General features: G+C 33.7%; 1 protein-coding gene across 1 annotated transcript; it reads right to left on the bottom strand.

Annotated features, from left to right (window-relative positions):
• Nucleotides 1-5,344: 5,344 nt before the first annotated feature.
• Nucleotides 5,345-8,089, bottom strand: LOC137816166 (DNA N(6)-methyladenine demethylase ALKBH1D). Its single transcript, XM_068619247.2, has 4 exons — nucleotides 7,840-8,089; nucleotides 7,064-7,687; nucleotides 6,074-6,418; nucleotides 5,345-5,758 (listed from the first exon to the last, which is right to left on the bottom strand). Exons 1-4 carry the CDS (start codon nucleotides 8,044-8,046, stop codon nucleotides 5,483-5,485), a joined length of 1,452 nt encoding a protein of 483 aa, XP_068475348.1. The 5' UTR covers nucleotides 8,047-8,089; the 3' UTR covers nucleotides 5,345-5,482.
• Nucleotides 8,090-16,232: the final 8,143 nt, after the last annotated feature.

The raw sequence follows: 16,232 nt of genomic DNA, 5'->3' as shown, positions 1-16,232 counted from the left end.
TGGAATTTGGAATATGGTATTAGAATATTTGGATTACAAATATTTCAAATTGCATTATTTAGAATTTGAAATATAATTCTGAATACTTTAATGTAGAAAATCGTTTCAGTTTACAAAACATACAATTCGAAAGATGTTTGACATATTTTAAAAGTAGCGAGGAATTTTTTTCTAGTAATAGAAAAATGTATTTTAGTAAATATATTAGTAGGAGAATAAAGTGCAGGGTAGAAGGAAGAATTGACCCACTAAATATATGTAAGGTTATTTCTTCCTCCACCTTACGGGTTAAATACGCCCAAGAGAAGGAAAATTAAGTGGCTTAAGGATTTTACAAGATTATAATAGAATATTAAAAATAATATTTATAATATTTTGTTTTTATTTTAGTTCCTTCTGTTTGCAAATTAAAATTAATATTTATAATATTTGTGGTTTATATTTTTGTTGGATGATGATATTGTAGGGTCATCATGATCAAGTAACAATAAAAAATATTTCTGATTATGTTTATTTAGGAATCCAAGAGTAAGTAGGGTTTAGTTAGCTTCCTATCAAATAGTGCTTTCAGCAGCTTAATTACTCAGTAGGTCCCCGGAGGACAGCAACCATGGGAGAGATTGATTTAATCTACCATTAAAATTGTAACAAAGATAATCACAAAGCTTTATCTCTGGTTTAGGATTGTGATAGGTATTTTGTTTGCTGTTGCAGTCACCAGAAGACAAATCCCTTATGGGCCATCTTCTCTTTATAAGCCAACTATATCTGTTTTGTGATCTATGAAGTGATTCCTACATCGGCTGATTCTCCCTGCACCCCGTCTAAATAATTTAATTATGCGAAAATAATAAAATGTCGTTAATGAAATTGAAATTAGGTTAAGTGAAATTTGCACCCAATCACAACCCCCAATCTCTTTCATTTTCGCAGCCAACGCAGCAGCCGCCATCGCCACCTTCATTTCTGTTTGCATTTCTCCTCTGAGGCAGCAAAAGCTTCACTTGAACGAGTCCTTCAATGAACACAAACCCAGGAGCGAAGGACATCCATGGTTGTGGTCATTGAAACATCGTTTGTGAGGGAGTTCGACGACGACAGTGAACGAAGCCACCGGAGAAGACAAGGTCAGTTTTAACATGCCCTGTGCGTTTAAGATAGTTTTAGGCGAAAGTGATTTTTGACTTTCGGATATTATTATCCGCAAGTGATTTATGTGTTGCGGATGACTTCGTGTGAAAGGTTTTGTGTATTAATTAATTTCAGATATTAATATTCGTATTTACTGCGGATGAAGGGATCTAGAAGGCTTTTTTGCAGTGGTTTTTTATGATCATTGATGTTTCTACTATCTCTGCCCTTAAAATTTGTGTTATAATATTAGGGCACTTAGTAATATGGTATTTTTTATTTGTTCTTTTATAGTGTTCCATTTTAATTTTTGATTGGATTTATGAATAGTAAGATGGTGAGGACTAGATTTTGGTGGTAGAATTTGTGGTAAGTGTCCTTCATTAGATTTTTTACTCGAACAACTATCATGTTGTGAGTGTAAGAAATCCACATGTTCAAAATAAGAAGGGATTCGCTTAGTTGATCTCATGAATTTGGTAGACGAGTAATCTTTACAGCACCTTTTGTTTTGACCTTAGCATGTGGTGCGTAAATAGATGTCTTCTCTGGAAAGGCAATTTCTTGCAATTTAGTTTGATGTTAACCTTACCTGCAACGTCCAAGTCTTTGAACCGCTTTGCGATCACCTCAAACTCTATGTCAATTGACAACTCAAATGAACATTGTTCAGTTGCAATATCTTCAAAGCTTAATTGAGTCCACATGACATCTACTAATTTAAGTGGTATGCTACCCACACCAAACGAAGCCAATTCACACGCACACGGAAGACCATGAGTACATGTAAGAGTACATTTATACCTTTTATACAATCCCACTAATTTAATCCTATCAAGCTCTTCGACAATAAGGTTCAAAACATATTTTGACACAAAACCTAACAATTTTTTGTAAGCTGTAACCTTAAACCGATGTCCGACCACATGCAGACTCTTTGGGAATGAAGCTTTGATTGCATTATGTTGTAAAATAATCATCTTATTGATTGAATCCCAGCAGAAACATAAATCGCCCATGGTATTCTGAAGAATTCTCTTTAGGCTCTAGTGTGCCGCCTCAACCCTGTTACTTGTTGTGTTTCCTAAGTGCATGACCTTATTTGTCTATGCCTTCACAAATTTTTCTTTGTGTGGACGTAACCATGTAACCATCACATAATCAACAAATATAGGCCATGAAGAACATACAACTTGAAGAGCATTGACACAATCTTCAAAGGCCTCAACAATATCACAATCCACAACAGATCCCCAAGCTTGCATTACTTGATCCCATTCCTCTCTTGGATGCACCAACATTTTACATTTTGCTTTCACAATTTTATCATTGTGAAATCGATAGAGCAAATTATAAGTTTAAGGAAACACGATTCTAATTGCATTCATTAAGGAAGCATCTCTATCACATACCACCACCCTAGGGTATGAATCAACTCTCAAAAACAACCCTTTAAGTTTGTCAAGGGCCCATAAAAAATTATTTTCCTTTTCTACTGCTAGTAAACAAAATGCAACGGAAAAAGTTAAACCAGTTGATGTAATCCCAACAACCTCAAGTAACGACATCCTGTACTTGTTCATTTTGTACGTATTATCCATCAATATGAAAATATTAAATGAGTTCACTAGCTTTACTGAATCTGGGTGTGTCCAAAATATATCTTGCACAACATTTGACACATCTTCACACCTACACCAATGCACGTACATGTTTTGCTCCAGTAACAACATGAACTGTTGCATTTTTGTTTTGTGACATCGTTGTGGTCTTTTGGTGAACACTCATTGCATTATAAACTTGCTTTATCGTTGTGACATTCTTCTCATTTCTCTCTTTCATGGTTAGTAAAATATTTACTGGCTTCATTGAAGTTTTAGTCATATCCTCAACCATAACCTTTTCCTCTACATTTAACCTTCCATCATACGGATGACCCACCATTGTCTCTGCCAAATCATGATTGTGAGAACCACAAATTAATTCAATCATCCACCATTGACCACCTTTGACTGGTTTGCCTCGCAATCTGAAATGACACTCACACTCCCTACTTCCCGTTCGACTGATATCTAAGTATTTTTTATATCGTCTGTATTTACCTCCTCTCTCAGAACCTAATAATACGTAGGTCATCCTTCCTCATTGCCCCGTCCATGTATCCGACCTTAATATAGCAATAACAAACTCATAACCATAGCCAACACTTCTCGCCCACTCTAACAGCTCATCTCGATCACGAAATACCTACAATAACATATGCCAAATTTTAAAATCATTCATAAAAATAACATTCACAAGCCTAACATTTACCATACCTCATTTGTAGTAAATGCCTCACTACACTCATGTGCCCTATGTTCATTATCTAACCCATTATAAGTTATTGACTGCTCCATATCAACATCATCTAATTCATCCCACACATCAATCTCCCCTGAAATTCCCATGTATGAGTCCGTTGTATCCATTGACAAGCTGGAAAAAAAATATCACTTAGCTTCTGGATATATAAATCCATAACTCAAAAAATATTCTTCCACATCCCCAAATCCGAAACACATTTAACTATTCCGGATATGTACATCCAGATGCAGAACCGTACTCCGGATAATCATATCCTTAAGTCATTTTTCTACTACAGACATGGGTGTCCGGAAGCTTCAACTGCAAATGTTAATTGCTTACGGATTTCTATATCTGGAGTGACTAATAATGAATTTCGAACACTTGCATCCGTAAGGTAATAACCAGGCTTCTGGATAACGATAATTAGGACCACCTTAGCTCAAACAAAATGCGAAAAACCAGTTTAAATATGTTCTTACCTCACAACAATGTCAATCGGACCTCAGAGTGAAAACGTCCCTCCATAACCACACTAAAAGCACCTCCTCTACAGCTCAAACCATCACAAAAATAAATCAAGTTTCTCTGCACCTTACCCTAGACCGTTTTTCAAAATAAAAAAATAAAAGGACATAATAAGATTTTAAAAATTTTGTCGGCGCCAGTGGAGGAAGCAACTGCCTTCTACATCTTATGAAGATCACTCACAGCAATCCTTACATTTACGGTAATATTAACTAAACAAAAAAAAAATCTTTAACAACTAAAAAATTAAAAGACATACACTTCACAAACCATTATAATATTATAATAATAATTTAAATTAAAAAAAATAAAAATATTTATTTATTACAATGTGAAGTATATGTTTTATACGGTGTAAATATATCAGAAAAAAAAATTGACTTTACATATATTTAAACTCTGTCTATAACATCGATAACTAATAATCTTCTTTATTATTATTATTATTATTAACTTAAAAAGTATTATTTATTATTTATAAATTTTTACTTAAATTCACTAATTATAAGAGATGATTATTATTATTATTTATCTTCAATAATTATTAAGATTTGAAGCTAATATATATATAGATTGATATATTTTCCTATAAACATGTGATCCAATCACGACAAAATTGATTCGTAAATTCTCAAAGTGCAACCAAAACCAACAGTAAAAACCTAATAAAAAACTGAAAACAATCATTCAAGATATAAAGTATTAACAAATACTACCAATCTCAAAAACACAAGCAGAAATAATCCTTTTGTCTACCAGAATTTCAAATATTAATTTAAAATGAATTAGATTAATTTTTATTAAGTGAGTAGTAAATCTGGATAAATCAGATATTCATTGTCAGCCAAACTTTAAAGTAACACTCTATTGGTTCAAAGACAAACTAATTTTAAAAATATTAGAATATATTAGTTTTGAAGAATGCTTATAAAAGAATATGTATAAAAACAAAATTATGAAACGAACCTGCCTTTACATATTTACCTTTATAACAAAAGAAAGGTTATTTATTTTTTATAAAAACTTAAAACGTTAATGTAAAATTTTAATTTACAAAGTGAAATGGGTTAGTCTAGACATAACTGTTTACCTTCATTCAAGCAAAATATTCAAAAAATTTCATGTATAAACATTCAAACAAAGTTCTGTAGAATGCGATTCCATAAGTTATTTGGACAGTTCATGCTAACAGAATCTTCATCAGAGGTCTTGAATAAAGAAGAAAAACATAAAAAACATATAATTTTGGTGAAACATGACATTAAAATTAACTCATCAAGATTTTTTTTTTCTGTGCTCACAACATCAAATAGTAAACTAAATTCAACTAGCTAACTTCATATGTAACTATGATAATTATAAAGAAGTGACATTCAAGGTAGCAATGTAACATTAAACTATTTCACTTGGACAATAATAAGAAATGAGTGTAAAAAAGATGTCTGTAACAACATAAATAGCAATTCTTTGAAGAACATTAATATTGTCTGAATGTAAGATTGAGTCGACCAGGAGAAAGATTAGAATCTCTCAACAATTGTTTTGGAGCTGACTTTGGTAAAACTGATGGCACACCATGGAAAACATGTCGAGATTCACCACCAAATATCAACACATCTCCAGAATCTAGAATTACAGCCTCTGCCTCCTCTTCATTCCTCTCATCCCCATAAAGAAAATCTGCAGAATCACCAATAGAGAAGGACACAACAGGCAACCCTTTTCGAAGACTTTCTTTGCTTTCATCACGATCCTGCATTAAGCAGTTTCATGTTAGATGCATGAGGGAGTTTGTCTATACTATAACATAAAACAACTAACATAAAAATGTAAAGCTTAATGCTTTATAGTATTTAGCAGTGTGAAAATAGACCAATAAGACAATTCAGACTAGATTTGACTAGAACAACCAAAAATCATATCAATAATCCAAAAACTTATTCAGAAAAGTTACTATTAGCACAAGTGAAAAATAGAAATGTAAGAGTAAGTCAATAAATAACAATGTATTTCATCAGTTTCCACAATGAGAAGCAAATCAAAGTAGTGTAGGAAGTTAGGTGCTAACTTGATGAAGACCAAGCTTTCCATAGTTTGTATAAAAATTTACTATGCAGATGTCAGGAGTCATTGAAGGAAGAACATCGTTCACATCATGAACTCTATATTCCTCTTTAGTTAGAGATTGAGCTTTTTGGATTGATCGTGCTACTAGTTCACTGAATTGATTGGGAATACTTGGTGGGGTGCTATCATCAAATGCTCGTTTGGTTCCATATTTATAGGTCTGAGGATCCCAATCCATACCAAGACACATCATCTTTAATCGAAGTTTTGCTCCATTTGCATATCCTGGTTGATAGAATCCTCCAGGGCCTAGACCAAGTTTCCGACAAACTTTCACTATCCCCACCTAAAAATGTTACAGTAAATTAATTAAAGTTACAAGATATGATTAACAACTTTTCAGCAAATGGTAATAAAATTACATTGCAACATAATGAATACATGGGAAACTTTTATGAATGAAATGCATTATGCAACAATCCAACAAAAGATAGTAGAACAAATTAGTTGCATGTTATGCATCATATTAAACACAATTAGCTGATTTCCAAAAATATGTCTCTTCTTATTGTCCTATTTGTTGCTGTCAAAGTAGTCAACCTCTTCCTACTCTCGAAATCAGATAAAGTTTGATCAAACTGTGCAATTGGTGTCCAAGAAAACAGTGTGTGTGATGCACCAAGCACTGTAACTGCAGTTAAAGTTGAGAAACAAAATACAATTGATTTAAAAATCAGTAATTTGATCTATTGAATCAAAAGTTTATACTAGCAAAGTCAGTTTAATGTGTTTATCTTATTGATTCAAGAATTTAACATGTTAAACCATCTTCTCTGCCTAAAATAGTAATAGTAATAATGACAAGAGTCTTATTTAACACAATGGTTGCTGCAAAATAATTTTTGTTATAAATTGAAATTTCTACTTATTCTATGTTAAAAGGAATTAGAAAACAGTATCCTACATGCTGAAGCAAGTGAAAATGAAGTACCTGATCATCATGGCTTATGAAATTTTTCAAGAGAACCATCCCAGGCCTCAACACAAACCCTTCTGTCTTTTCCTCCTGCATCTCAAATCTACCTTCCTTGTTTTCTCCAGGCAAAGTAGCTCCTATTAAAACATGATTTCTTCTTCCATGAGTGCAAATGTCATATGGTCTGAACTGTAGCTTGTTAACTGAAGAATTCAACTTGGGAGCACCAACTGCAGCGTAGTTTGAATTGGTGTTACTATTATGAGGTCTATTAAAAGAATCAGGTTTCTTCCACCAATATTTACTACTTTGAAGTGATTCATCTTGGGGAGTTGACAAGTTAGTCTCGGAAACTTTGTTTGGAAGTGGTAACTTAGAAATTTCAAAATTGGAGCTTGGTACACTGTATTTTTCTCCACTGAAGGCAGATTCTAAATGAACTCGAGTTTTCCTCTTGGAATTTCTTGGGTTAAAAACATTAGTGGCGTTCCTTGACGAGGAAATTGAATGATTAGAATTAGACATTGACTCAGGGTGTTGTTTGTCACCAATTGAATTGCAACTAGGTGACTTTTTAGATAGCAATACTGGAATACTACCAATCATGATACATTTATCAGTGTCATGATCAGCCACAACCTGCAATCATCAAAATCATGGAAATCAAAAACAGAAAATGGTTATTGTTAAAAAGAATGTAATCTCAAATACAGAAGAGAAAGCCTAATACTACAACTTTTATTGAATCCCACAAACCTACAAAGCCAAATCATAAAACTATTGAATCATACATGGTCTTTGCGAACAGCAGAGTCAGGAACAGCAGAGTCTGCAACAGGTGGTGAAGACTTGGTAGTAGATTTGAACATTTTTCCCATCTTGTTGGAACCCAAAATGATGAATGATATTTGGAGAAAGAAGTGGTGGCAGATTGGTGACAGAGGAGGAGGTAGAGAGTGAAAGAGTAACTTAAAAGGAATGGGGTGTGAAACAAGCATGGATGCTAATTAAAACAACAAGTCATAAAACACCTTTGGTTTTGATTCCTATGAGATCTTGATACACCCAATAATATGTGATAGTGAGTTAATTGAGATTGTAAATACCAATAGTTTTTTTGGGAAAATATAAGGTTAGTAACATACACCTTAGATAAATTTGTATTCTAATTAATAGTGTGTTTCCTCACAGGAATTGAGGAAGTGGACATTGAAATAAGGAACTTATCGACTTTGGTTTGATGGTGATGATTCAAATGAATTGCAGTTACACCTCTTGATTACACACTTCCACTATAACCTTTCAATCCAAGAGCACTTCAAAACTAAAAACAATTTAAAGTTTGAGTTCGTTCACTCTTCTAATCCTTTTCAATTAATTTATCAGTATAATTCATTGAGTTTATTTCCTACCAAGAGAGTGCAATTTATTAGATAATTTAATTTATCAATATTGGTTGTTTTAAAATCTTTGTATTGAATATTTAAATTTATCTTGGGGGAAAAGTTTGAATGCTAAGTGTGATACTATATTTTGCAAAATCTAAGTAACTCTTCAGTCACCCTACACGTTATGTGATGTTGTGTTTACTTATAATTCAAGGAGTTAGGAAAATAAATGATCTTTTTTTTTTGTTTCCAAGAAGCACACTTATTCTGAATTTATGTTCATTAAAATAATATTCAATAGTTTTACATTTTTGTGCATTTCAGTATAGTGTATATCTACCCTGTCACTAAAAAACATATCAAATTCAAAGTTAAAGATTCAATATTGAAAGTTATGATGATTTAAAATTTTCAACCTGTACAAAATTGGCACAATTTTCAAATGTACGTTAGATTATTCATATTCATCATAGATATCTGTGTATAATGTTATTTTATATTTATGATATATGTTAATATGGCTTAATTCATTCAAACTAGACTATAATTAAATTCAATAATTCTTTTAAATCATTATATAATTTAACTTATTTCTTTCATACCGTTTGGTTAAATTTTATAATAGTTTGATTAGTATATTTTGTCCACAATGAGATGAAAGAAGATTTACAATTTTATACTAATATGCATTTTAAGTTATAAATATAGAAATTAAGTTATCATTGATCAACTAGCTTATAAATTAATTTTGTCAAATATACCATCAATTAGTTGACAATATAAATATTATATTATTGTATAAAAATTTATATCAGTAAATTTTATTTGATTATATTTGTCTTTTATCTTCCATGTGTTTTTAAATATTGTATTAGTAATGTCATTGGGATGGAAGCGTAGGAGATGTACATGTGCATATTTATACTATATAATGTTCTTATTGTATTAAAACTTATATGTTATAGCAATTTCTAGACATATTAATTTTTTTCTAATGTTTTTTCAATTACATGTTTATTTATACAAATTTGTTTATTGTTTTTAATTCAAATTTTGTGAGATTGTTTACTTCCTATTTTTTTTTCTTACTATAATATTAACATATTTACTTTAAATTTCAGCTAATCATATCACAATATTATTATATCAAATTTAAACATAAATGATGTAACCCTTTCTATCATATGAAATTCAAATTAAATTTCTGATTTATAATTATCTTTATTAATTTATTATTTTAAATATGAATTACTTTTAAATTCAAATTTATTTGCATAATATTTTAAAATATAAAGGTTAAAATCTAAAGAATTAATATATATATATATACTCACATTACGGAAAAAAAAACGACTGTGTATATTAAAATCAAATTATAAATGAGTTAAAAGGTTACTTATATTATATTTTGTTATCTTGTTTATTCATAACGGTGTGTTTTGATACTATTTTTTAAATCAAATAACAAAACATATTAGACGTGATTCTATATAAATATAAAGGTTATGAATATAATTTAGTCATATTTTATACTCAATACATAATTTTTCCAAGAAACAAACTATCTCTATATTTTATTCTTAAATATTTAGTGCAAATTATTATTATTATTATTGATAGTTTCAAGTACCTATCAGTCTAATTTTAAAAAAAAATTGTATAAATTAAAATAATATTATTTTCATTTGAAGTTATGAGGATTTTCAAATTAGTCTGCATCATTTTTTTTAGAAAAGTAATTAGAAAATTATACAATAACTTGAGAATATGATTTTAAGAATAATGTACTTATTAAAAAATTAAATTTTTATAATTAATTATAAAAAAAAAGAAAAATAAAGAGAGTAAAATAGTAGGTATTAAGTATTTGTATAAATTTATTAAATTATCAAAATATAATTATATTTTTTAGAAATTTTTCCTTTTTTACAAACATTCTTATTGATGGAAAAAAATGCATGTGAAAGCAACACACAATCACAAATCAACTGCAGAAATAAACAACACAAGATTTAACGTGTTTCGGTCGCCAACTGCAACCTACATCCACATGGGCAAGCAACTATTAGGTTTTATTTCTATTTCTGTCTGTTGCACCCCAATTACAAGTACAATGATCTCTTTAAATAGAAATTATAAAGGGGACACAATGATTAAGCTCACTCACTAAATGGTTAGTCAGCCCAACCAATTGGTCATGGCTTCATACCCAACAATCTCCCACTTGAAGTCACGAAACAATGTTCACATGCGCTTCAACTGTGTACATGTACTTCTGAAATCTGTCGACGAAACTCATTATTCCACCTCTAGTTGTCACCTGCCTTCTTAATCATCTTGAAGAATTCTTTGAAACTCCCATGAGTTTCAACACGTTTGTCATGACTGAAACTGCCATTGACCCATCCTTTATTCCTACCGGTTACCACTTACATGAATTGTTGGATCCTAGAAGCCTAAGAACAAACATACTCCATACTCAATAATAAATTTTCTAGAGATGTTTCAACAGCTGGAATACTGGTTCTCCTAACCCACTGTCTTCTAGGAACCTCAGTTGAAGCACGACCCGCGCTCCCACTGCCATAAGTACCTCTGACTGGTCTACCTGAACCTTTCCATGCTTGTTCATCCTGAATCTGACATGTGGCTCTGAGTTTCTCTCTTGTAAAGATAACCCTCTTCTGCCCACGAGATTCTGTGAACTAGACTTTGTTTATCTTCTGAACTGGGATGGTCACTCTCTCAAACGATAATTCGACCATTTACAACGAACCTCTTTTTCTTCCACGGGTCATGACAAGATTTCCTTTGACGACCTTCCACTGCTGATTTCCGAACTTCACTTCATGTCTCTGTTCGTCCAACTGCCTAACAGAAATCAAACTTTTTGTCAAGCTTGGAACAACTCTGACATCCTTTAAAGTCCAAAAACTAACTGGTGTCTTAAACATTATGTCACCCATGCTCGTAACATCAAGAGTTTTGTTATCTACTAGTCTTACCTTTCCAAAGTCTCCAATAATTAGATTCTGCAATGTTTCGCTGTTGTGGGTAGCATGAAATGAATCACCAAATCCATGACCCAGGAATTCACACTACTATTCGCGCAACAGACTAAGAGGTCCTCGTCCGCGGAGTCTTCTGCAATGTTGACTTATTTATCATTTGGGCATTGATTCCTGAAATGCCCCACCTCCTTGCAATTCCAACATGTTACACTTGAGCAATCCCAAGTCTTTGACTCACTTCTTCTTTTGTTCTTGCTCCCACTATCTCTGATATTTTTCTTACCTCTGATGACATATAGCGATTCACTAGATAATTCCCCAAAACTACTTCTTCGGACATCCTCGCCAAGAATGAGATCACGAATCTTCTCAAAAGTGAATCCATCGGATCCCGCTGAATTGGTAACTGTTGTAACCTTTCCGGACCAACTGTCAAGCAAAGACGATAACAGTAGTAAAACTTGAACTTCATCATCGAACTTAATGCCCACTAACGTAAATCTGACTAAGATCAAATTCATTTTATTGATGTGCTCAGTAACTGAACTGTCTTCATTCATCCTTGTGTTTACCAATTCTCTAATCAGAAACACCTTGTCTTCCTTCATCCTTGTGTTTACCAATTCTCTAATCAAAAACACCTTGTTTGCAGCAGATGGCTTCTCGTACATGTTAAACAATGCTTCCATGATACCTTTTGTTGTCTTCTCCTTCAGAATGTTGAACACAACATTCTTGGTCAAAGAGAGTCGAATAATGGACATAGCCTTTTGATACAAACCTACCCACTCTGCATCAGACATCTTTTTTGACTTGTCACCCAAAACCAGGTCCAAATCTTTCTGAACTAGCAAATCCTCAATTTGCATTTTCCACCAACTGAGATCTATACCATCGAATTTTTCAATTCGGAACTTTCCGACTTCTGCCATCTGAAACGATTAGTCGAGATACTTGGTACAACTAATTTCAGATCTTGGCAATCTTTTTTTTTTTAAATGAAGAACACAAAAATTGCACCACCCAAAATCACTCACCAACAGACCTGGTCGCATTCCCCATTGCACTGGCGCTTCACACCACCACCGTCGTTGGTCACTGTTGTCGCACTGCACTTTGTGTCGTCTTAGACCAACATGTTGAAGATGGATGAAGCCTCTTCTCTACCTAGTGTTAGTATGTGTTTGATGTAGAAAAATAGCTGGTTTGTTGTAATGTTTGTAATAGGTTTAGTTGATCTTGTATGTAGGCTTGTATTTGTGTAAGGTTGCCTTTTGCTACATGATCTATCCTAGATGCCTAACCAAGCCTAGATCAAGCACATGATGCGGTTAAATGGTTTTTGAAAAGTTTTTAAAGTGCTCTTAAAAGTTTTAAATCAGTACACAAATAAATATGTTTTATGGAGAAAGAATCGATTTATTTCTTCTCTGTTAAAAGGCTTTTCTAAAGTTCTGATAAAACACCACAGGTAAAGCTTAGTTAGTTATTTCCGTTAAAGCTGAGCTGGCCTATTTGCTATCTTTTAATTTGTTTCACTGTGAAAGAATCGGTTTGCTCTTTGGTCAGTTGAAAGGTTTTTCACAAGTTAGTTAGGGCACCAAAGGTACAACTCAGACAGTTATTTCAGTTAGCTGAGTTGGCGGTTTTCACAAAATAAATCTGTTAAGTTCAAAAATGAATTTGTTGTTTTCATAAATGTTTTTCAACTGTTTTTTTGAAAAGAAGTTAGAAATTGTTTTCTATATAAAGAAAAGTCTCTCTCACATGAAAAGGAGCTGAGCAATTACGTTTTTGACAGAGATCAAACATTTTCCATGTGAGAAGAAGGATCAAAAGATTTTTGAAAGGTTTTCCAAAGAGATTTTCAAGTGTGCTTGTTCTAGGAAACCTTTGATCTTGGTGAAGGTGCTGATGCAGTTCTGCAGCAAATTGAACTACTGGTTTTGAGTTCTTGCATCTTCTTTTCAGGTGTAATCTTTCCTTTATTCTGGTTTGTAAAGGTGTATGTGTTAGTCACTCCTTGATAGGGTTTCTTGGAGTGCAAGGTGTGTTGAAATAGGGTTTTTCAGCATTGATTGTGTTGTTCTTGTAGTGTTCAAGAACTGCTGTGTTTGTAAGTAATTGGTACTGTTTTTAGTGGATTCAACCTTGGGGTAAGGTGAGACTGGACGTAGCTCTGTATGAGTGAACCAGTATAAATACTTGTGTGCCTTTTCTTTTCATCCCTACACTCACTTCTGGTTTTGCTTAATTCTGTCAAGAACTAAATCTGTTCTTTTGAAATTGAATCTGTTAATTCTGAGTTTAAGTAAAAACTGTTCTTCCTGATTTTTTAAAGCTTTCTAATCACAAACAAGACAGTTGTATATGATGGTTTAAGTGATCTGTGAACAAACAATCTATTCATTAAAATATGAGAAAGAACCATTCTCCTTAGAACCTTGTGTTGAGTAAATTTGTTTGGTTTCTAAGCATAACTGTATCCTTCATCCTCATAATATTCAGCTGATTTGACTCTGTTGTAATTCTCTGTTAATCACAATTCTACATTGAACAAATTCAAATTGTGCTAGACTGCTCTGAAGAATCAATCTGTTTCATGTAAAAACAATTTGTTCTTTTTGCCTCTGGTATACTGAAAATTGTGTGTTCCTGCGAAAATTTTATAAGCTCAATTCACCCCTCCCCTCTTGAACTTAGACACTAATAGACCCAACACAACACACCTCCAGAATGCACAACCCTAGCTTTGGAACGTCACTGCTGCCCTTGCGAAACCCTAGCTTTGGGACGCCGATATCGCCCCTACGAAACCCTAGCTTTGGGATGCCACTGCCGCCCCTGCGAATCCCTAGCTTTGGGACGCCGCAATTTTCACGTTGCGTCGATTAATTTCTACTTATCGAATCTCTAATGTGTAAACGAACCAAACTCTGATGCCACTTGATGGGAAAAAATGCACGCGGAAGCAACACACACAATCACGAATCAACTGCAAAAAAATAACACAACATAGGATTTAACATGGTTCGTCGCCAACTGCAACATACATCCACACGGGTAACTATTAGGTTTTATTTTTGTCCTGTTGCACCCCAATTACAAGTATGATGATCTCTTTAAATAAAAATGATAAAGGAGATGTTACGAAGTGGACTTTAAGCCTAACTCAACCCCATAAAACCGGCTCATAGGGTTGAGGTTTGCACCCACTTATATACAATGAAAGGATCTAATCTCTAGTCGATGTGGGATCTCCAACACACCCCCCTCACGCCGAGACTGCCAACTCGTGCGTGGGACTATATATTATGGGTGGTCCGATAGTGGCCCGGTAGCGGGTGGCACGATAGGCCCAACAAATACTCGCTAGAATAGGCTCGAAATGGCTTTGATACCATGTTACGAAGTGGACTTTAAGCCTAACTCAACCCCATAAAACCGGCTTATAGGGTTGAGGTTTGCACCCACTTATATACAATGAAAGGCTCTAATCTCTAGTCGATGTGGGATCTCCAACACACCCCCCTCACGCCGAGACTGCCAACTCGTGCGTGGGACTATATATTATGGGTGGTCCGATAGCGGCCCGATAGCGGGTGGCACGATAGGCCCAACAAATACTCGCTAGGATAGGCTCGAAATGGCTCTGATACCATATTACGAAAGAGTGGACTTTAAGCCTAACTCAACCCTATAAAACCGGCTCATGAGGTTGAGGTTTGCACCCACTTATATACAATGAAAGGCTCTAATCTCTAGTCGATGTGGGATCTCCAACACACCCCCCTCACGCCGAGACTGCCAACTCGTGCGTGGGACTATATATTATGGGTGGTCCGATAGCGGCCTGATAGCGGGTGGCACGATAGGCCCAACAAATACTCGCTAGGATAGGCTCGAAATGGCTCTGATACCATATTACGAAAGAGTGGACTTTAAGCCTAACTCAACCCCATAAAACCGGCTCATGAGGTTGAGGTTTGCACCCACTTATATACAATGAAAGGCTCTAATCTCTAGTCGATGTGGGATCTCCAACAGGAGACACAATGATTAAGTTCACTCACTAAACATGGTATTTAATCAACCCAACTCAATTGATCTTGGCTTCATACCCAACACTTATATGATGATAAAGAACAAGATAGCTGAATTTTGTTGTCTTCAAAGACAACAAATTATTTGTATATGGTTGTGGGTTTCTTCATGCCTTTCTTTGAAATGTTTGGTTTATCTTTTAGATAGTAAAATTTAAAAATATATTGTGAATTGTTTATACCTATGATTTTTTTTTTTTATAAAGTTTTCGTGTTAGGCATCACTATGCAACTTGACATCTCAGCTAAGCTGACACCTCAAGTAACAACAATCATTTGCCATCACATGAAAAAAAAATTACTAAAAAAAGAAAAAAGAAAGAAAATACAAAAATATGGGGGGACTAGACCAAAACCCATATGTTAACACAAACGATACATAGGTAGATTATACCTATTCATAAAGAATTCTAAGAACAGACTAGCTGGGAGTCTATTATACCAATGAAATGATTCTCTATGAATAAATCCTAAATTAGCCAACTTATCTGCACACGCATTCCCTTCACGAAAAATATGAGTTACCCTAAACCTGATTGTCCCACAAAAATTAAGACAAGTATTCCATCGATTCTGAAGCATCCACGGAACATTAGTCCTAGCAGTAAACGCAGCACAAACCAAGGCAGAATCACATTCAAGCCAGCAACCAAAGCAGTTTGAACTTCAAGAAACGCTGAAA

This window comes from Phaseolus vulgaris, chromosome 1 (genome assembly GCF_051622355.1).
Source record: "Phaseolus vulgaris cultivar YP4 chromosome 1, ASM5162235v1, whole genome shotgun sequence".
Classification (NCBI taxonomy): Eukaryota; Viridiplantae; Streptophyta; class Magnoliopsida; order Fabales; family Fabaceae; genus Phaseolus; species Phaseolus vulgaris.
Note: the sequence above shows the minus strand (reverse complement) of the source record. Positions and strands in the feature narration are given on the sequence as shown.

Coding starts and splice junctions, on each gene's coding strand:
- LOC137816166 (XM_068619247.2), bottom strand. CDS start 8,046: ATGCTTGTTTCACACCCCATTCCTTTTAAGTTACTCTTTCACTCTCTA. Junction 7,688..7,839: donor CTGCTGTTCGCAAAGACCAT/GTATGATTCAAT, acceptor TGATGATTGCAG/GTTGTGGCTGATCATGACAC. Junction 5,759..6,073: donor GAAAGCTTGGTCTTCATCAA/GTTAGCACCTAA, acceptor TGCTTAATGCAG/GATCGTGATGAAAGCAAAGA.